The 23,213-nt window shown below is 37.0% G+C and overlaps 1 protein-coding gene across 1 annotated transcript in view; it reads right to left on the reverse strand.

Moving 5' to 3' along the window:
- DPP10 (dipeptidyl peptidase like 10) overlaps positions 1-23,213 on the reverse strand; it is a 558,453-nt gene that overhangs the window by 73,401 nt on the left and 461,839 nt on the right. Inside the window, exons 8-10 of the mRNA XM_032479324.1 lie at positions 19,559-19,679; positions 9,377-9,531; positions 2,370-2,467 (exon numbers count right to left, since the gene is read on the reverse strand). Coding sequence (XP_032335215.1) covers positions 2,370-2,467; positions 9,377-9,531; positions 19,559-19,679 — 374 coding nt within the window. The remainder of the gene's footprint in view (positions 1-2,369; positions 2,468-9,376; positions 9,532-19,558; positions 19,680-23,213) is intronic.

A 23,213-nucleotide genomic window follows, 5' to 3' on the forward strand; every position in this document is an offset into this window, starting at 1 on the left:
TTAGATCTCAAATATCTATACAACTAGGGAGGCACAACAGTTTCATGGTAAATTTCCATATGGTCAAAGTACTAAGTGTTAAAAATTATAAATATTGATAATCCTAAAGTACAAAAGTCAAGGAAAAGTAAGAGTTTGATTTCCGTGTGATATGCAGTCAGATAAATGCAGCTTTCTTTGATTTGCACACGGATATCTCTATTTTGTTCACGTTTGTGTGTTTCTAGGCCCATCAAAGTAATACCTGTGCTCAGAGTGGCTAAACGCAGATGACATGAAATGCATCAATCACTCTTCTTTTCTGTGAACTGGACTGAAGCTTTCACCAGGAACAAATGACTAAGGAAATACGAAATCTGAAGCACAGAGAATATTTGAAAGCACCACTTTGAAGTAAATTTTGATCTTGAGTTTTCCAACAAAAAGAAGAAATCATACACTTTGGTGGATTTCACATGCCACAACTGGCACTTACATAAACATGAGGCAGAAAAAGGAAACTCACTGCATGTATTGTGTAGACAAGGCATTACGTGACTCTCCCCAAATGCAGACGAAGTTCAGCGCTAAACCAGCATACCTGAATTACATTTAAGAATGTATTCTTCACAGGATTCTTCCCCATTCTTAGAGAGATCTAGTATGTCATTCTGCACACTGGAGTTCCAACATCTAAGGAAATGTGGTATCTTTTTGCAACAGGTGATTAATTCTGTCATATTTTACCTCAGATACTAAAGAGATATACACTTAACTGATACTCTAATAAATGACAACCGATTCTGTCTTTAGGAACCTTTGTGCTGGATGACCCCGCCATCTCCTATCTTGTGAACTCATCAGAAAGACTCTTAGGTAGCCACATCAAGGTCAGAAATCATTATCTTCTATTAGAAAGAAACCTTGATATTAAAAAATTGACTTCCATCTCAAACATTTAAAAGCCTGATGAAAATTAGAAATTAGTAGTTCAAGATTAGGGTATTCAGACTCAGAGCGAGGTAAAGTGACTTATCTAAGGTCATATGATAAAATGGTGGTAGAGATGTGACTCAAACACTCCAGTCTAGTGCCGTTTCTTGTTCATTCAGAGCACTCAACAAATAAGACAAAAAGACCAAGTAAAATGTTAATAATTTCTATAATTGCTTCATTTATGTCTAAATCGTTCATGGCTGGTAGACTGAGCTCAGAAGCTGAAGTTTCTCTCTGATTTGGTCAACCCTACTGTATTCTATTTGTCCACTGTGATGGCCCTTTAAGGTCTTTCATCACAGCCTGGAGGAAACGCTCTGTAACTCGAAACAGGCTTTACTTCATTTTCTACCTGTGCCACCAACTAATCTTAAGATTCTATCTCAAGCATACTCTTCCTTTGGGCCCCATCTTTTCCATCAATAATAGGAGAGGCTTATGTTAGATAGTTAATGGGGGCCTTTCCAGTGTAAGCGTTCCATAAACTTTTAATAACTTTTCAAGGAGGAAAAATCTCCACTGCTCTATATGTGAAAATGCCAAATATGATGCAATTTTCCCAAGCATATCAATGCAACAGCATGTGAGTGGACTTTCTACTTGAAGCATTCACCCTGTATTTACTGTGATGTCAGCAAAACAAACTTTAAACGTATCTTCATGTTATTCAATATAGTGTGAAATTATTTTCCTAAATCAGCTGCTTGTTCCATCTCCAGGGCTACTGCAGATTTTCAAAGGGTTACAAAATTTGAAAGAATTACCTTTGAAGTTTGAGACCACTGGGGATTTCAGAACCCACGTGGTTACTTGATTAGTTGTTCAAATATTAGAGATTTTGCTAGCATTAACATTATGCTTCTGAGCACATAAATGTGTTTCTTTTCTTCCCACTCAGACTTAAATAAGCAGGACTCTTAGGTAAGATATTTTAAAGCAAAATCTCATTACATTTCTCTGCCTAGAGAACAAAGCTAGGGAATCATTGGCAAGTTACGGGGGAAAAGTTGGAAAATTACACACATTTTAGGAAGATCGTATTCTTTTAAAGAGGGCCATTTAAAAACATGGAGTGACTATTTTCAGGAAGACAATTCAATGGAAAATTATCCTTTGCCCCCATTTCTCTGTTATATCTCCTGCAAAAGATCTAATTCTTGGTACCAGTATATTTAGTCATTTTGTGGTGTTGCTAATCACCTTAAAATGTTAAATGCTTCCAGGGAACAACAAGAGACCCAGAATGAGTTCATTTCTGCACAAATGGAGTCAACCTCAGCTTTATTCTCAAGTGAATTTGTTGAGCTGATCACATCTCTTTCTAAATTGCAACAAAATGATAATTGGAGTTAAAAGATCTATTTTCTGGTAAAAGTGAAATTGAAATTACATACCTTGACTTAAAGCTATCAGGTGGCATGAGTTCCAAAGTATGAGTTGGTCCATATAGGTTTACAACATATAATTTGATTGTTGGGTTCACTTGACCTGCCTTTGAGAAAATGAAAGTCGTAACGCAAATACATTAAGCATTAGAATATATTGAGAAAGAATGAAAACACATTTTGATTCTTTTACAATTTTGTGTTAGAATGGGGAAAAAGTTTAATTTCTCTGCAGTAGAAATGATTTTAAATTCAACAACTTGATTGCTTTCAATTGTTTTTGTAGATTGCTGCTTCTCACATTTTAGGCAGACAATTAAAGGTGACAGAAAATCATGACGCTTTGTTCATTAGGCAGTGCTGCTGAGTTCTTTCCCTAGAATGACACCCAAAGAGCTGGCTTCACAAAACAACCAGTAGATCAAGCAGCTACTCACACTATAGGATATGAAATGCAATGGGGAGAAAGCATGGCTAATTAAAAAAAGGAAAAGAAGAGGAAGAAGAAGAGGAAGATGAAGAGGAAAGAAGAAGAAAAAGAAAAAGAAAATCTACCCAATCCAGATGCCACATGCTTAAAATTCCACAACAGCTAATCTATTCAATGCATTAATCATCATAAGTTTTATTTTAAATTTTAACGAAATGCTAGATGAGGTGTAAGTGAGTTTTGGGATGTGCGCCATGGAGTAGATTGCCCTCACTATGTACCTGGCAGGAAGAGTAGAAACAGAGTGGTTAAAAAAATGTAATCTAAGTTTATTAAGTCAACTTTTATGCAATAATAACTAGGCTGTATAGTAGTTAGCATGTTCCAGGCTCACAGCATGTGTTAAAGCATCACGTGAATTATCTTATTACAGGTTCCTACTGTAGTCTTAAGATGTATTTATACTATTTTCCAGATGAAAATGGAGAAGCTAAGCAAACTGTGCAAGGTCAAATATCCAGTCACTGAGGGAAGCAGCATTGAGCCCAGGATCTCTTAACTGCTGTAGTGTTGCTTCAGTTCATTCACAGGTAATGGCCTTCAGAGTTTTTCTAAATATACTATGAACTCTTACAAGGAAGAAATGGGAACTTACACCAACATATCTCGTGCATGTTGAATGAATGAATGAAAGAATGTTTATGTGAATAAATGATTAACAGAATCAATGGACTGTTTGCGGCTCCATGTGTTTCTGAGTGATACACCGATATCACCATGGTACAAGGGGTATGCTAAGAGGAGACCATGTGAGATACACAGAGAAGGACTAGGAAATTAAGACTGAGTTGACTTAGAAGGCCTGGCAAAAATCTAAAGAGAATGATAAAACGGATTTAAAGATAACAAAGAAAGATTCCCGTTCAAGGAACTGGTACCAACAAAACCCAGAGTTAAATCAGGACCAGATACAACATAATGCATTCCACCAATAATCAGTAATAGCGCCTCAAGAATGTTTTGTTAGGTTATTAAGAGTAACTAGAATGGAGGGGAGGGAAGAGGAATGAATAGATGAAGTAACAGAGGATTTGTAGAGCAGTGAAAAGTACTCTGTATGATACCATAATGATGGAGAAATGTCATTCTACATTTGTCCAAACTGATAGTATGTACAATGCCGAGACTGACCCGTAATGTAAACTCCAGATTTGGGGTGATTACGATGTGTCAATGGAGCTTCATCAATTGCACCAAATGCACAGCATGTGGTGGGAGATGTTGAGTGGGAGCAGAGGGTAGGTACTCCCCTTCAGTTCTTCTGTGAACCTTAAATTGCTCTTAAGAAATAAAGTCTTAATTTAAAAAATGACTAGCACATCTGTGGGAGTGCATCACACACAGGTCAGAAGTTTGATCCAAAGTCAGGAGTCTGGAAAGGCTTTCACTATAGAAATGCAGTGACTATAAAAAGCGATTATGGAAATGGTTCCTATGATAAAGGGCTTCCTGGAAGATAAGCTATGAGCCTGTCTCAGAAAGAAGGCTCTGGTGTCAAATTCTGTAAAGCTGCTTCTTGCTCTAAAACCCTCCAGTGCCTGGGCACGTACGTCTTGGGCAATTTCGTCTTCTACCCCACTTAGGAGCTCCCTTTTACACCACTTTTGTTTTAATTAAATTGCTTGCTTCCTTCCTGAAAATATTGGTCTTTCCCTGTTTTTTTTTTGTTTGTTTGTTTTCGGTTTTTGGTTTTTGGTTTTTTTAGCTCGTATGGTAAATTTTCTCTAGCTAGTATGGTAGGATTTAGAGCTGGGACAGAGTATTTGTTGGTGTCATTCAAAGTGCTGTTCTTTATCCAATAGCATCGATTAGAACCTTAGAGACACAAATTCACGGGCCCCAACCAGACCAGTACTCAGACCCAGAATCGGAATTTCCAGGTGTGGACCTAAGGATCTGTGTTTTACAAGATTTCCAGATAATTATAACTAGTATGTGAATTTTGATAAAACACTGATAATCATGTATATATTTCTATGTCAGTGTTAACTGGTCAGCAGTTACCAAGGATGAACTTGCAAGAAAGTCATCCGGGGGGTCTGGAAGGCTTATTAACCCACTGCCTACTGAGGCCCACCTCCCACGTTTCCGATGCCTGGATGGGACATGAGAACTTGCACTTCTCATCCTTTCCCAGGTGGGGCTGACACTGGTAGTCCAAGGGCACCATTCTGAGAACTGGTTCAGTTTAATCTATGAATCAGAGAAGTCAGGGTTCACATTGTGACTGTTATTTACTGGATATGGACCATGGACAGGATGTTAAAGATCCTCAAGTATTATTTTATTTGATTATCAAAAATGAGACATTTCTCTGAGAATATGTCACAGTCGGAAGTTTTGAGCCAAAGCAGGTTTTCATCCTGTGGATAATACTAGCTCATCGTTTTGTTATATGGATAAACAAAAAAAGATGATATAATTTGTGAGTGCCCAAGTAGTGTATTAATTGATAGTATGTAATTAATTAAATAATCATTAACTCATGAATTAAAAATAATCATTATAATTAAGGCACTGATTTTTCTAGTTAGTGAAAACCTGTGTTTATCTTTTTTATCTTTCAATAAACTGATTAAAGACAAAGATAAACCAAGTTTGATCAATTTTTTTGTGAGTTCTTATCAACGATGCGTAATTTTATGGCATAGTTTGTCACAGATATAGACGGTTATTAGCATATATGGAGGCAGCTTTTTTCAGGTCTGTAGGACTGTAAGCTTATTCCTGCACAGGATCACTGATACCCCAATTAGCTTCTACGTGAAAACAAGGTAAGGGTTGCAAACACATGTGGCCAGTTTTAGACAAAAACCAAACTTTAAGCTGTTTCCAAAATTCATCTGTCTAGCATTCTATAATCTCAATTTGATTTCTGTCTTTCCATAGAGCTTTGAAATTAAGTGCACACTGCAAGCAAATTCATTTGTACCTTTTTCATATTTTATTGTTTCAATAGTTTGCAGATTAGAGGAGTTCATCTGTTTGTTTTTCTATATTCACATTTGCTACAAAGACTGTAAATCCACAGAATCTTTCCTCTATGATTCTGAAACACAAGCCTCAATAATAATTAACCTTATTTTATGGGCAACCAAATTGTTATTAAACGAGATAATGTTTTAATTAAGAAGATTAACCTCAGGTTGCTGAGATAGAACTGTGCATCTTTTTTTGTGCTGAATTGCTAATGAGAGGGTATTTTATGAGTTCTAAATCATGCTGAATTAAGTAAAAACACAAATATATTTATTTAGTGTAAGTATTTCATTAGTAACTCTGACCACACTGGGTATTTTCTGCACTCTTTTTAATCTAGTTTAATTTGAAGCACAATTTAGTGTGAGCTCTGTTCATTACTTCAGTGTCTAATGTACCACTTTTTGAAAGTTTACTGCATAAGTAAAAGCAAATCAAAGTAACGTATCTGTTACGGGAAAAAAAGAACATTTTTTTTAAAACCAGAATAGAAAATAATGAGGCTTTGAAACTTCAAGTAACATGCCCAAAATGATACTGAAATTTATTCTGAGAACAAGGACCAAAATCCAGATGGAGTTTCTTTGAGTCCTGTTGTCCCTAAGTACCTGGGCAGGTATTTCTAGGGACAACCACCCAAAGACGAGATTCTTTCTCTCGGCTTTGGCCACTAGAATATTGATCTTTTCTTGAAATACTCCCTCAAGGGTAATCACTAATACACACTCAGGACCTTCATCATGTATTACATGCATCATGCATTACACACGTCATTTATTACATATGTCCATGCAGTATGTGGGAGGATATCTAAGAAAGCCACTCAGACAGAGCTAAGTCATTAGCAGTTAATGGAGCAAACCACATATATTTGTTAACTTGACAAGGAGATATTTTGATTCCAGCTCTATCTTCTCAGATACTAACTTCTGGTAGTTTTAGAGAGAAAGACACAATCAATAAATTTGAGGTATTTCTCTGTTCTCAAAATAACCATGACTTTTATAAAAAGATTTATTAGCCTTTTACAAGCTCAGTTTGCCCATCTGTATAATAGATGTAGCCGTGAAGCCGGCCGAATGAGGAGAAATAGTTAAGTCTCTCTGAAAATATATAGCATATTATTAGCACACGATTTACAAAATTAATAAACAAACATTGTTACTATTTTATGTGTCACTTTACTATTAATAAATATTAACTAATTAAATAATAACAAAATGTCTAGGTTTGCCAACCCAGTATCTTCTGATTTACTGCTTATGTATTTAGATTTTTTCAGGTGTTTCTATATGTCCATTTGTTTGCCTCCATTGTGATAAAATTATGAGGCCTCCAAGTGTCCGAGTTCAAGCACTGTAACTGGGAAGGCAGCTTGAAGATGCAGCTACTACATATGGCTCTTACACGTGAACCCTAAAATCCCCACACCTCTTGGGGAATGAATTCCAGAAAGTGGCCTCTCTCCTGGGGCTGATTTTATTCCCTTCACGCAGTGCACAGACTGAACAGTTCTGGGTGACGGTCTTGCCTATTGACATATACAATACAAATGTCTTGGGAAATATAATTATTTTGTTGTTAGGTCAAATTGCCTTTTTTTTTTCCTGAGGAGCGCTGAGTATTTGCGCATTCAGATCTATGCTCAGAGCAGACTCTAAAAATATTTCAAAGTCATGCAATCAGATTCCTCTCAAACCCACTGTCTTCCTTAGCTGTCAGTCATTTTGATATGACAGCCTATTGGAAGGAAGACAGGATGGGGAGGGAGACAGCACAGAATCTCACTAGGGAGACAGTCATATTCCTGACTCTTCATACTCACTCCTTTCCTTCCCTCTCTCCCCACTTTGGATAATTTGAGTCTTGTGGATGATAGGAAAATAAAGAAAGTCATCTCCCCTCTGACCACACCTTCACTGCACCAGTAGAAAAATACATGTGGTGGGTAATTTTTTCAGTGCCTTGCCCAGTTCATGTAAAGCACAAACTTAAAGGTATAAAACCATCATACTTGGGAAACACAGCATACAACTCCCTAAAGAAATGGCTTCAAAATTGCTTCTAAATGAAATCAGCAGACATCTTTTACCTCATTAAGAGCTAAAACGTGTAAAATGAAATTTAGGAAGTTTTCTATAAGACATCTCTACATGATTAAAGCTAAGGGGGGGCTTTACTTTTTCTTTGTTATGTAAACATGGCGAAAATAAACTCTAAAACAAGAGACCTTAAGTAATTAAAAACGGCATGTAACAGTACACCAGAAATTAACACAACATTGTAAATTGACTATATTTCAATGTAAAAAAAAAAAAAAAAAGGCATATAATAGAAAAACCAATACATTCCAGTTGCTTTTGCAGCCTGCTTCCAGAGGTCTCACACAATGCTTAGAAATAGTCTTGCTATCCGGGCAGGATTTCCAGATTTGCTTCACTCAATAAAACAATTCCATCTATTCTAGCTGCGCCTGGCTATGGCTCTGCCCCAGGATTTTATAAAGTATGTTCCAGAGTATGCGCTGCCAAAATAATACGGATGTTAATAGAAGTAAGCCAGAAAGAGAAAGAAAAATACCATATGAGATCGCTCATATGTGGAATCTAAAAAACAAAAACAAAAACAAACAAACAAACAAAAACAAAGCGTAAATAAAGAACAGAAATAGACTCACAGACAGAGAATACAGACTTGTGGTTACCAGGGGGGTGGAGGGTGGGAAGGGATAGACTGGGATTTCAAAATTGTAGAATAGACTACACTGTATAGCACAGGGAAATATACACAAAATGTTATGATAACTCACAGAGAAAAAAAATGTGACAATGAGTGTGTATATGTCCATGAATAACTGAAAAATTGTGCTGAACACTGGAATTTGACACAACATTGTAAAATGATTATAAATCAATAAAAAATGTTAAAAAAATTAATACTAATAAATTCTTTACGCTTAGTCTGTTCTTTACTGGTGATTCTTTATGTTTAGTATATTTTTTATTGAGATTCTTTGTGCTTAGTCTATTCCTTACTGGGGATTCTTTATGCTCAGTCTACTTTTTATAGGAGATTTATAATACACATTAACATATAGTATATTAAGTGCTCTAAGAAATCATCTGGAAAAAAGCTAGATTATTTTTTAACTGTGAATTCCCAACTTATTTGACTGTGGCACTTTTTGCTTCTTAATAATATCTATTAACCACTCTCAGAATATACGCTGGATAAACCTTTGCCCTGGCGGCAGCGCTGCCTCTGATGTTTTCTCATCCTCTTTTCAACTGGGAAGGTGAGGGGTAAAGAATGAGAGCGTCAAAAGGAGAGAAATGCAGCAAAATTCCTGCACCCCTGAATCATCTTTACCTCTTCCTACACAAACACTGTGTGCAGACGACTCAGGCTCTAAAATGATGTGTCTGTCGACAAGGAAGGAGGCTTATTTTATTTTCCAAAGACAACTTGTTCATGAACAGAGAATACCATCAGTCAAGTCACTGGTGCAGAGAGAAAGGGAAGAAACTAGCACTCCCACATTACTTACCTTAGGATATGGGTACTGCTTTCCTTTGGGATACAAAGCTCCAGTGAACTGGGGGATAACCATGTTAGGCACCAAGGAATCGTTAATCATCAGGAAGGCAAGCCTTTCTCCATCTGGTGACCACCAGTGGGCGATGTGAGAATGCAGAAGTTCCTCTAGAATAAATGAGCGTTATTTGAAACCAGCTGTAGAGATGTGGGCTCAGTGACCCACGAACATCTGTCCTGGAAATCTCCGTTGTACACAAATACTTTCTATGCAGTGCATTGGATTTTATCAACTTCATGGAGAATGCTTTATGTCTGAGTTTACCCTTTGAATCCCAGGAAAAGCAGATGCCAAGGAAGGAAGGAGGAAAGCAGTGAAGTCAGGATTTCATGGATTGTCAGCAATGTGAACAGAGAATATGAATGCACTATTGGAGTAAAAAGAATGATGACAGTAACTGAAGACTGAAATACGGCATAAAACCATATTCATGTCACCATTCATTCATATTTGCATTCAATCATATTTCCATCCTCTTATCATCAAACAAGTTCCAAACCCACTAGATTTGTTAAACTATTTTAAGCTCTAAGGAAATAAAATAAGAAATATACTGGGTAGCTTTCATGTGACCTTAGATCCACTGGCCACTTTTCTATACCTGATTTCTGGCCCGGGAAATTAACCTACATGAACCCATCAAAAGGGCTCCCATCCCCTCTAAAGCATGACCATTATGGTCCTTTGGCAAGAGAAGAGGAGGAAGAGAGTGAAGTCAGAGTATGTATTCCTCTGGCTTTGTCCTGAAACGTTACCTGAGCTTACTGGGTGTTTTAAATGATGTCACTCCTCCCGTCAATGCCACCTCATCTATGCTTTGGTATCTGGTAACGGCTCATCTCTATGGTCACAGGGGTGGTCACAGCTTGGCTGCTACTAGTCTAGATTATAGTTCTGTTATTTATGAATTCCCTACACCTTCACTTTTGTAAATAACATTTTTGTAAATAAATCCTCTTCAAATTATTGAAGATGACAACTCTTTCAAGACTCTGACTGATAGAGTGATTAATACCAGGAGTAGACTCAGAGAAGAGACTTTCAAAATTACATTTTGAGTTAGGTTGGAAATACCTATATATATATATCTATAATTATATTTATATCTACATCTTTAATCTATAGCTATTTATATCTGTATCTTTACTGTAATAATAGCCTTTCAGGGGGAACTGGAGTATAGATAATCCCTAGCAAGGAACAGCATCATGAGCAATCAGCTGCCACTGGTGATGACACAGAACGGGATGCATCTAGAGAGGAAAAGCTTTGGGAGGACAAGCCACTGTGACAGTTGCTACAACCATGGCAACTGTAAAGACTGTTAAGTGATGTTCACGTGGTTCTTACGACATTTCAGAGAGGTTACATAGGAATAAACAGAAGTTGAAACCATGACTATTCCATTAGGAATATACAAAAGGGCACCATGGGAACTTTGAAGGAGTCCCTTTCTTCTGTAGTTGAAGGGTTGATAAGGCTGAGGACCAAGAGAACACAGTAAGTGTTGCAGAGCTGCCACACAATTTAGGGGTTCAACTCCACCTTATTTTTAAAGTTGAGAGAGTGGTGGAGAAGTACTGGGACCCTGACACACAGGATAAGGATGCTCGGGGTAGACGTGTGCCATACACTTACGCTTTCTGGACCAGTCTCATAAATAACACATTTTATAGTGAAAAGTTGGCTTAAGATTTTGAACCTCAAAATTTCCACACATCTTCTTGCTGACAGAGGCAACCTGTATCCAAGGGAGCTAGACCTCCTCTTCATAAAGGCAGAATGGAAGATTAATTCCTGTGAAGTTTAAGTGTCTGCATCCCTCGGGAAGAGTTTAGAGAGCTAGTAGTCTGAGATACACCAGGCTGTCTCTAATAAAGAGAGAATCTGTTGGGACTGTATTTATTCAAAAGTAAAGAGGGACTGGACTCTGGAGTTTGAAAAACACCGTAAACCACATTCACATCTGCTACCCGGTTTTGTTCACTGGTAATCTGTAGAGGTGCCCTTTCTGAGCAGAACCTGAGAAGGAGACAGCTGTGCAGCAGATCAAGGTCACGGTACAAGGTCTTGACCCTGTGACCCAGCAGATACAATGGTAATACAAGCGTCCGTGGCAAACAGAGATGATGGGTGCAGCTTCTGACAATCACCATATGACAATCAAAACACAGTCATGACAGGCTTTGGAGAAAGGCCGTTTTCTTCTGCGCTGATAAATATTTCCCAATTCAAAGGCAGCTTTCTGCTGAGCTCTGGCAGAAATAATTAGCCTGACCATGGGATACCAAGTGATTCCACAACCGAAACTGCCCATTGTGAACTGACTGTTATCTGATTCACTGACCATAAAGCGAAATATATACAGCTCCGTTCCGCTGTAAGACAGAAGTGGCATATATCGAACTGGGCCAGAACACGCAAGTGAACTGCCCACAGTACTGCATCCTCTGCTGTAACCTCGTTCCTTCATTTCACATCATCGATGCCTCAGGATGTGTTTTCTAACATAAGTTGGCAGAGGAGGAATAAATGTACACCCGTTTTATGGTGAGGTTTGCATGATGTACTTGAACAAGCTGGAACTGGACAGACTCTGTACTATAATCTGACCCAGGAGTGGCATTAAAAGACTGTAATAAACACATATTGGAAGACTTCTGAACAAGATATTTAGTTCTCCACTTCATGTGGAAGGAGACTTGGCCTGAAGCATGGATCCATGCAGACCCATGCACAGGAGCTAATAAATGGCCACCTGATCAGGGAGATAGAAAGAGTAAAATCACAGAAGTTTAGGAAGTTTAGGGAAAGGTCAATGAATAGACTTTTCAGAAGGGGTAAAAATTTAAAACCTTGAAGATACTAGTGTCCTGCTTAATGCCGTCCAGAGAACAGCCATAGCAGAGGAGGTTCTGAATAATCAGATGGACAATATGACCACGGACTGCATGTCAGTTTGCCTCTGGGTGTCACCGTGACCTACCAATAATTGTGGTCACTACCAAACTCTTGATCTGGCGTTATTTCCCAGCAGGACCATGACTGCCTGGTGACAGGTGGATTGCATGGAAACTCTTCCATCAAGAAGGGGCAGCATTTTGCCATTACACAGGTAGACACACATTCTAGATACGGCAATGCCTTTGCTTCCTGTAGTCCTATCAGTACTGCTGTTCACGCACTTAGAGAATAACTTATCCATTACTGCAATACCCAAGCTATGTCACCTCCATGCAGCAGATACTTTATAGCAAAAAGAAAGATAATAGGCTCAGAATGGCATCCACTGGTATCACCATGTTCCCCAGTAGCTGTATGTCCCTGGCTTGACAGAACAGTCAAATAACCTCCTCTACCTTGATTCTGGCACTATTATTTTGACAACGTCCTTGAAATTGGGATGTTATCCTATAGACATTAATGTCCTACTTAATGTCCACCAGAGTACATCCATGGCAGAGGGGGCTCTGTGTCCCTCCTGCAGAGCCGGGAAGCACAGATCTGAGGGGTGAGGGGTGGAGGTGTAGAGCTCTCCTTCACCGTCACACCAATAATCCACTGGATACATTTTGCCTCTTGTCTTTATAATAACGGTGGGTTTAGAAGTCCTAATGCCTAAGGGAGGAGGATTGCCTCCAACAAGGAATACAGTCATAATTCTGTTCCTCTGAATTGCAAGCTGAAATTGCTCCCTGACCATTTTGGGCTCAGTATGACTGGAAAAAAGAAACCTGACTGAAAACGTGGTCACTGTGCTAGCTCCGATCATTAATCTCATCTGCCAGCAAGAAAGTGTGTCTTTACTACAGAAAGGAAGACAAGGAAAACTATATTTGGAACTTAGCAGATTCACGAATACTCTTTTGTCTAACTCCATCTCATTCTCCAGTTCCGCATTCCTACATTCCAATTTCCATTTCAACGGAAAAATGAAATGGTCGCAACCTAATCAAGAAGAGGAAGCAAAGGAATAAGACTTGGCAGGAATAAAGTTTGTTTTGATGCACCAGGTAAATAACCTGTCCACTCAAAACGCTGGCAGAAAGTAAAGGGAAAAAGGGACCAACAGTTGAGGGAAAGGAACTATGATTCCCAATTAAGGTCATATGATAAATTATTTCTTTTCTTAATGGGGGAAATCTCTGAAACCCTTTATGAAAGACACAAGTATTGGCTGTAGTTATAACTTTCAGACAGGTGTATAACTGGACAAGACCACTCTGCAATGAAACAGTAGCAGATGGGACTCTGCATGCTCCTCTTTTGGGGTCACACATGTTTCACTTGGATAATAAGAGTGTTCCCATGGTTTCTGAGGTTACATTAGGTATGGCCAATTTGAAACCAGGCAAAAATCAAATGAAGGAAAAGAAGTTAGTGCATGGTATTTTGTGGGTCTGGCGTTGTTCCTCCACCAAAACTCACTGCTTCTATTACTGTGGAAATGACAGGATTCTCACCTTCTGGGCCCGAGTAACAGCGGCCTCTCCTTCCCTCTTCAGGTGTTAATGGCTGAATCATTACTAGCCCCTGATGGCCGTATATTTCTTGTCTTGTATAAGTGGCCGCTTCATAGATAAAGCTGAATACTATTTTGAATGTGCCATTTTTTTTTTTCAGTAGTGATCCTCATCCTGATTTGTCCAAGTAACTTAAAATTCAGTTGAGGAGACATGAGTCATCTATACAACACACTGAAGGAAAACATGCTAAGTGACAACTGAATGTAAACTCTTCAGACTTATGACACTTGATGGTGTCACAGAGATCAGACTGTGTTCTCCAAAATCAACTCTCAGGGTTTCTAAGAAGCAGGCTCTACCCTGGTGCTGAAGTATGTGTACACAAGTACATCCCAAGAATAGGAATGGCACCAATCTGAAGGCATCATTCAGTGGAAACTACTCATCATCTACTCTTCTTTATTTTAAAGTAATTTATGCCTAAAGTTGTTCTTCACAAAAAAACAGTACATACAAAGAGTTATGTGACTTCCAGGTACAAAAGTAAAGCTACCTGAATAGAAAGAAGATAAATACAAGAATCTTTAATATGCATTTCCTTAGAAGTCTACTTGGACAAGGCACACATTCTTTAATTGTCAACTAATAAGGACTTTTACTACAGATTGAAATTTCCTGTGTTAGTTACATCATATTATTTACAAACAGTTTATTTTTACAAGTTGCGTTCCATTCCATTTCAATGGAGGTTTGGCTCTTCATTGTCTTTATTACATTGATGTAGAAAACCTCACTGCAGAGCAGATGGAGTTTTCAACATACGTTGTTTTATATCACAGGCACTTAAAAATATAGCTTTAACACAAAGCACTTAGAAAAAACTAACTCATATACAAGCAGTGTGTTCAGGTTAACATGTGATTCTGAAAAGTAAGCTGATTTCATCCTTTGTAGTTTATTGACTTGGATGGGGTTTCCTGAGGATGCTGCTGTCAGCCCCTTGGGTCTGTAATTGATGTTTTCCTCCTGACTTTCCATATCTCACTGTCAACTTTTCTTAAAGAATTGTCTCTATTCATAACCCCCTCACTTCCCATTTACACCTCCATCCACTGCAGTCTTGCTTCTGGCACGCCTGACTAACCGATTTTGCTCTTGCCAAGTTCTGGTAGCAAATCCAACAGTAACTCTGGAATCCTTAGCTTGTCTGACCTCCTGAGACTCAGCATTGATTATCCTACCCTCCTCTGGCTTCCATAGCTGTATCTCTAATTTTTTTTTTTTAATTTTATCTGTCACAGTCCAGGTTTACTGGGATTTAGTAAGTACTCAATAAATATTTGTTGAATCAATGAATGTGACTTCCTGTGTCTATGAGAAGACACAAAATGAAATAAATACAGACATTTCCCACTGTTCTCACTAAATAACAAAAAAATAACAATTCCAATTTGTTGATAAGGATATTGTTTATCCTGTAAATCTTTTTTCTCTCACTTTATTCTTGTTATTCTTAAAGCTCAATGCAAAACCATTTCTCCTATGAAACCACCCTATATTCTTCCAACCATCAGAATTAATTCTATTTCTATGTATATTTACTTTGCTGACATGTAGTTCTATTTATATTTCTATATACCATACTGCAAATGGTTCCCTATATAACAGTTTTTTTCCAGTTTTTCACTCCTGGAGGTTGGAAATGCCCAGAACATAGAAAACCATATTTCTCGCTGTATTGCTCTCAGATAATGCCTGACAGAGGGATGTGCTCAATAGCTGTTGGACTGAATTTCAAAGAATTCTTTACAAATCTGAGTTTCTAAGTATATTTATAAATCATTTAGGCATATTAGTTCCATTATTTTTTTATGTTCAAATAATTAAAAGTGACAGTCATTTTTGTTTTGTTTCTATTTGATAGATTAACTATTTCACGGAAATTTTCAAAGTTGTAAACTTTGCAACTGTGAACTTTATTTTTTGTAAACAAAACATTGATCTAATGTTTTGTTCAGTTAAGCTACAGTGTTAAATATACCAGTTTATATGAATAAGATGAGTATTTTGTGTAAATTATATTTAAAATATTTCATTTTGAGCGTGATGTTATTACTTTCCTTCTGAACTTCACTAACTCTTTGAAACACAATATATTTTATTTTCTTTTGCTTTCTTTAAAAATTTAATAGTATTAGACATAGAAATAAAGAGGCTTTACAATATACTTTTAAAAGACTTTTAAAGACTCCACATTAGTGACTGAGTTTGGGTGCAACAGCAAAATCACAGATTGGCTTGGCCCCATAAAGATTAAGCCATGCACTTAAAATTTTGCTACAAAAACATTTTATTATCTTTTATGTGACTCCTCTAATCTCTTTTTCCCTATGACAATTATAGAAGGTAAATTTTATTTTAAAAAAGTAAGTGGAAATGTTACGTTACTTCTTGAATCTCCCACACGTACTATTTCAGACTGTAATTGATTTCTGTTAAGTATTAAAAAGGAAATCTCCACACTAGGGCATCACACACATACTGTTGAAGATCTTACGCATTCCTAACAGATACCACTGCATTTTCATGAGTATATTGAAGGGAAAAGAGAAGGTCTGGATTCTGGGAGCTATTGGCACATTGGACAAGCAAAGTGATTCCTTAAGGTCCACATGGGACTCTTGAAGCCTAGCTTGGGTGTGGCAGGAAAAATGTAGAGGGAAAATCAGTGACATCTGAACTGCCTAAATCCTTCTGCCAAACCTTGACATTGGTTACATTAGTAGGGCCCCTTCTCTTGGAAAGGAAGCAAGAATTGAGGTAAGTCCATGGACAGCAGGGTTCAGAGTCTGTGGCTGATGAAACGGTCCTGGGAAGTCTAACACCTTAGGTCCATAATGCATGTCATCCATTAGGGAATAATGAAAGACACTGCACTGTAACAAGCAGAATAGCCCAGGACTAAGACTGGCTTTGAAGACATCCTCTCTGAGTCTTGGTTTCTTCAGTAAGTGTTAGATATGCTAGTGTTGTAAGGATTAACTCACATAGCATATCTGGAATTTCCTAGTATATGTAGGACATATGAGTCCAAAGGATTGAGTTTAAATTGAATGGCAAAAACCATAATTTTTCCACTTCCTCCTTTTGGCAAGTGTCAGACCTACTTTGTCATCACAAAATTTTTGTTACCAGTTGATCCTGCCTATCCTCCAACACACTGTTCACTTTCAAGCCCAAATATATGTTTTTATTCTCTAATTAAGAAGATAACCTTATTTCCCAGATAATGGTCTTTAATTTCCCTCTTTACAATTTCCTTAAAAATGTAATTCCATAAACTGTATGAAGCCTTCCACAAAGGACAGTGGCCCAAATCATCTTGATCAGTAGTCAAGTCAGTACATTCTACATTGAGTTGACTCAAAATTTCTACAAGGGTAAGGATCAGTTTGTCACCCAATACCAGCACACTGTGAAGCACCAATGTTTCCACTAAATTATTCTCTCCTCCCTTAATCCTACTGTTCCTTGTGAATGCCTGCTCACTGTGTCTGCCACCACTATTTACTAGTGATCCAAACCAGAAGCCAAAGAATCGTTCTTGACTGCTTCTATCCATCTTACCCATTTAACCATTAAGATCTACCTATATTACTACCTCATCAATTTTAGAATCTTTCCTCTTTCTCACTGCTTTAATCCTAGTCCTGTTGTTCATTATCTCTTGAAAGAACATGGAAAAAGCCTTATAGGTGCTATAGCTCTGTTTGCTATTCGATTCCAAATTTGCATTGTAGCCAAAATGATCTACTTATGTGGAAGATCTAATCTTGACACTTCTTGAAAGGCTGTATAAGTTTTCCAATTTAACAGCGGAAAATTATTGAATCTCCAGATTATTTGGGGGTTACTACCTCTTGGTTCTTGCTATCTTGTTTTCCTCAAATTTTACGCCTTTATAGTACCAAGCAGATTTTAGTTCCCTAGGCACCCACTCTAATATTTAACCCTTCTATGCTTTTGCAAGCTTTTACCTCTTGCTTGGACTGGTTTCTTCTTATGTGTTACACTTCTTAATCTTTGAGGCTGAGCTCAGAAGTTTTCTCCTTTAGGAAAATGTTTGAAAATCCCTAAAATGGGCTATGTCTCACTCCTTTATTTTCTTAATAGAATCCTATATTTACTGTGATTTAATTACTTACCACACTACATTGACATACATTGTTTCTTCTTCTATCAGGGTCTCACACAATAGCAAAGAATATTTAGAAAATAAACAGTATATGTTTCTTAGCTTCTCTAGGTAAGTGGTGATTAGTTACTACTACCTGAATTCTCAGAAGTACCCAGATTTCAAATCTGTTCCTTACCTGTTTCTTCAACTCATTGGGCCATCTCAGGCCCCTTCAATACTTTGTCTTTTTGAAATAAGAAAGCCAGAGTCAGCTTTTGACACTCTCAAACAAAACCCTACTTATATATTTGTGTATTTCATTTTTTAAAACTTCATAGCATAATTATTGCTGATATTTCCATAATATATTCTCCTACTCTTCAGAATAAACTGTGGCTTCTAAAATCTTTCATTATTTGATGCTAGCATATACACAAAATGTATTATAGGTATAAATATACAAGTACACATATACATGTAAGTCTTGAGGGCTACAGTGTCTCAATAAAATAGCTCTACACAGCAACATTTTTCTTTAATGTAAAGTCCTGAGAGCTGAACTTTGTTTTGTTTCCTTATTTATCTCAGCACTTAGACAAGTACTTGGAACACAGTAGGTCTTCAATAATACCTGTTTAATTAGGGCGTGAATGAATGAATAAACTATATGACTTACTTTTCTTACATAATTAAAAATTGCAGCTCTGAGGTAGAAGGATTGTATTTGCCAGTGGCACTCAAGAATAAAGTTTATTTTCTGGAAGATCCTTAGCTTTTAATTTTTAATCAAATAGCCTAATTTAGTTTAAATTTTGACATATTTTGCCAGGATCAGTTCTGGCCTGAAACCTAGGTATTAAACTCACACTCTGAGTCCTCCCCAGGAAATGTGTACCTATAACTAGCTGATAATTGGTACATGATAAAACCAGATAGAGGTTTTCATCACCTGATTCCTTCTTATATTCTCAGCTATTATGAAATTTTGATTCAATAGTTACTGAAAATAACTCTTTTTAGGTAGGTTTGATTTTGCTACTGATGCAATGGCTTTTAAAATGGGACAGAATGTTCTTAATGGGAATGACTAAAATCAAGTGGCTTTCATGTACTTTTTCAGCAGTTAAGGTTTTTGTTTCTTCTTTTCCTGAGAGTCAGAAAAATTCAGCATTAAATTCCAGAGTGATGTAAGGTAATTATTCACTTTCATTAGTTAAGCATCACCAAAAATAAAATCCATTTAGCCTGAATAAAATGTGTGTGTGTGTGTGTAAGAGAGAGAAACTTGGAATCATATAAGAAGATGTAAATCACAACCAGTCAAAATATGAGCAGATGCAAAGATATGAAAGCATGAAAGCAATTTTGAGAGGAAATGAGGAGAAGAAATAGTGCTATAAGTATTGTTCCAGAATGAACAGATTTTTCTTACAGAATTTGTATAAAAATATGCCATTTATATTCTTTCGAAACTAAATCTATTCAACTCACCTTCATATAACCAGTCAGCAATTCCATTAAAAATAATTCCTTCTTTTCCAGAAGATGTCAGTCGCAATGAACTGCTCTTTATATCAGGCTGATAGTAGATGTTATTTTCAAAGATATAAATCTGGACCAGGAAACATGTAAAAGAAACAAACCAAAAAACCAAAAATATTAGGGAGTCTTTTTTTAAACTTTCATATTACAGAATAATAGCTAAAGAGCTAAGTGTTTTATTATTTGCCTGCTTTCAATTTGCTTTTATTTTGTGCAATGTTTGTATTGCTTTCAGTTATTAGTGGTTGTTTCTTTCTCTGTCATACCAATATCAAGTTATCATTTAGAAATTACATGTACTCAGTATTGATGCTTTTAAATCCATATTTTCAACAGCAATGTTTCATCTACTTAATCATCTTTTTCTCATACTGTAAAATTGGCTTGGGTTTGAGATAACATTTTGCAGACGTAAGAGACTGACAACTGGACCAGATGCCATTTTAGCAACAGCAAACTGCTTCAATTTGGGGTCCTTACTGTTATAAAAAATGCATTTGATGCTCAATGAATAAACCTTTAGAAAATATCTCTGATTCTATTCAGTTCAACTCACAGATCCGCTGGTGAAAGGCAAGGATGACAAAATTCCTTCAAATTGGTAAGTGGAACACACCTCCCTATGCTGCTATCTTCCCTGGTAATTCTTTCCTAAATAACATAGCAGTAATAATAACTGTGTGCCTGAGGATTCAAGAAAGAGTTTTAACTTGAACACACTACAAAGTCTTCCAAAATAATATGAACACCATCAGCAATGACAATAACAACCACCACCCCAACACAGTAACATCACCAGAAACTAAACAGTGCCGTCCACACAAACGGCTTTGCTTTAACAGAGATAACTCAGGACAAAGTTATTTATAATCCACTTTAAAATATTTTTAATGCCAAGCATTTCAAACTGCTGGTCTATGTGATAATATAACTGACTCGGAACCATGTTTCATCCACGAGTTGAGGGCAGTAGAATATAGTTTAGTGAAAGCCAAATTGCTACTTAGATAGAACATTCTACCAAGAAGGAGAGAGACAGCCTAGTGTCCGTGTGTCCCGGCATCCCGTAGGATCATGACACAACAGCTAATAGAGCGAAACACAAGAACTTCTGAAATGACTGATTAATTATGAGGTTCTGGATTTTAAGTCTTGGTGTGTACAGTGATGAAAGCAATCCTAAAATCCAGAAGATTACATTGACACTCTGTTTGGATTCTGGTGATCTGGCAAGCATTTAACAGTGAGCATATCTAGTTAATCATTCCACCACTACCTGCTGTTTATATCACAGGTGAGATGCCAATGTAAGAATAAGGATTGTTGGGGGGAGGTGGGCAGGGAGAAAGAAAGATACAACAGATGCTTAAAACATGGGTTTTATAATCAGGCAGCCGAAATTTAAAATCCAAATGATTTTGATACTTTGCTTAACCTTTTTAAATCTCAGTTCTCTCTTTTATAAAATGTGGGTAAGTCTCACACCTACTTCAGAGATCTGATATGAAGAATAAACTAAGATGATGAATGTAGAACATATGACACATGTGGCTATTACTAGGAGCAGGACTGACTTCACACAAGACAATTTGGTTTAAAATCTTACACCTTTTGGAGGTGCTACAGATTCTAAATCAAAATAAAACCTCTGTGGCTTCAGCCGATGCATAAATTATCCAAACTATTGACTATTAAGTTGGCTAGATTATGGTGACTAAACATGCATCAAAAGTAGCAGTAAGATAGTGGCAGCAATGGTGGCATTATCATCATTATTAGGAGGAGAGGTAATTAACAAATGATATTTACTGCTTTCACTTTATTTAGAAAGTTTTCAAGTGATAAGGATACACGAAATAAGCTTATAATTGAAAGTATGGGGGTCACACTTAGGCAAAAGTTTGAGAACTGTATCTCAGGTACCTTAAAACTAGATGGAAGTTGGTTTTTTAATGACTTTCACAATCCCTTATAACTGAGAAATAATATTAACTTTATTCTAGCTATCTAAAGCTTAAGCGTTACATGTTTTATATGCTGCCTCCTTTTGCCCCTCATGAACAGCACATGAAATAGGCACACAGAATCATCTTTACTTGGAGGGAATCCTCTTCTTGTACAAGAATCTTCTATTAGGATTTGTAAGTAAATAGAAATTCAGATCATCCACACCCAGGCTACTTAAGCACATGTGACTATTACTAAAAGTAGGGGTGACTTAACCCAATGGAATATTGTTCCAGATCCTCAGCTTTTGAAGGGACAACTTCTAAGTTGAGACAATTAATAAAACCTCCACGATTTCAGCAGATGTATAAATTATCCAAAACCATTGACCAGTAATTACATTTATATTTGAAGAACAGATTGGATGATTTTCAAAATCCATATGAAACTGACATCTGCTTCAATGTAAAAGAACAAGCAATATGGAATCAGAATTTTAATGCCAGTTGCTGAAAGCTGCAATACCAGGGAATGGCCACAAGATCTTTTTTCTGTGGATAAAAAATAGTGGCTGCATTTATGAAAAATGTACATTTATAATCTTCTAAACCCTATTAAATGACCAAATTTCTTACTTGAATTATACTAGTTTCAAATAACAATCACATACTCTCACCACTGCCTTAGCAATATAGGAGCTGCAAATGTTCCCGGGGACTAGCTGGGCACACTGATGAAATCAACAGGATCCAAATGACTATCGTCAAGGGCTGCAGCTAGAGGTAAATCACATTGAAAATATGACAAACACTAAGGCCATTTATCCTAATGTTACTGATTAAACTGTCATAATATTTGATGCCATCAATCAATTCCTTCAATGAGCTACCTAAACAGTATAATAAATAGAAATGGATAGCTATATGACCATTTAATTTTTCAATTAATAGAGCAAGCCAACTACCCAGTTTTTCAAAATCAATGGTCTTAATACACTTACTAAATAATTCAAAACTGGTAAAGTCACCACAAACAGAACAGAAAGACAGTTGAAATACTATGTGTTGAATCATGACAAATTGAGAAATACATAATGAATAGCCCATGAAATTATTCTAATCCAAGCGTTATTGATGTTACTCATTACCAAGTGATCAAATACAATACGTGTCATCACTGGGCAGGAGTCTTTACAGCCAATTCTCAATTTTCTGCCATCTCTTCCCACTGCCACAACCACCGGTAAAGTTTCAGATGACAGGTGCCCCAGCAGCCTGGGCCGCTGAGTGAAGAGGCATGGAGCAAACTCCTTACCCACCCAGAGCCAGTTTGTGATGGACATATGGCAAGACGTGAACATTTGATGTTAAAAGTCATTAAGATTTGGGGTTTGAGAGCAATTGAAATGTAAATTAGCCCACTGTGACTGACTGAACCAGAGACAATGCCTAATACAAACTTGTAAGAGCGGACTCTTACAAACTTTTAACCAGTTTAATGGAAAAAGAACATCAGAATAAAGCAGGAATATTATTGAATGTTAGAGCTACTTTAGCTGAAATGTTACTGCAAAGCTATTCCACCTTCACTGATTTGAGTGATTTTGTTTTGATAATTTTAAATTAGAAAACTGTGAAGCATTCAAAAATCCCTGTAC

This window comes from Camelus ferus, chromosome 5 (genome assembly GCF_009834535.1).
Source record: "Camelus ferus isolate YT-003-E chromosome 5, BCGSAC_Cfer_1.0, whole genome shotgun sequence".
Lineage (NCBI taxonomy): Eukaryota > Metazoa > Chordata > Mammalia > Artiodactyla > Camelidae > Camelus > Camelus ferus.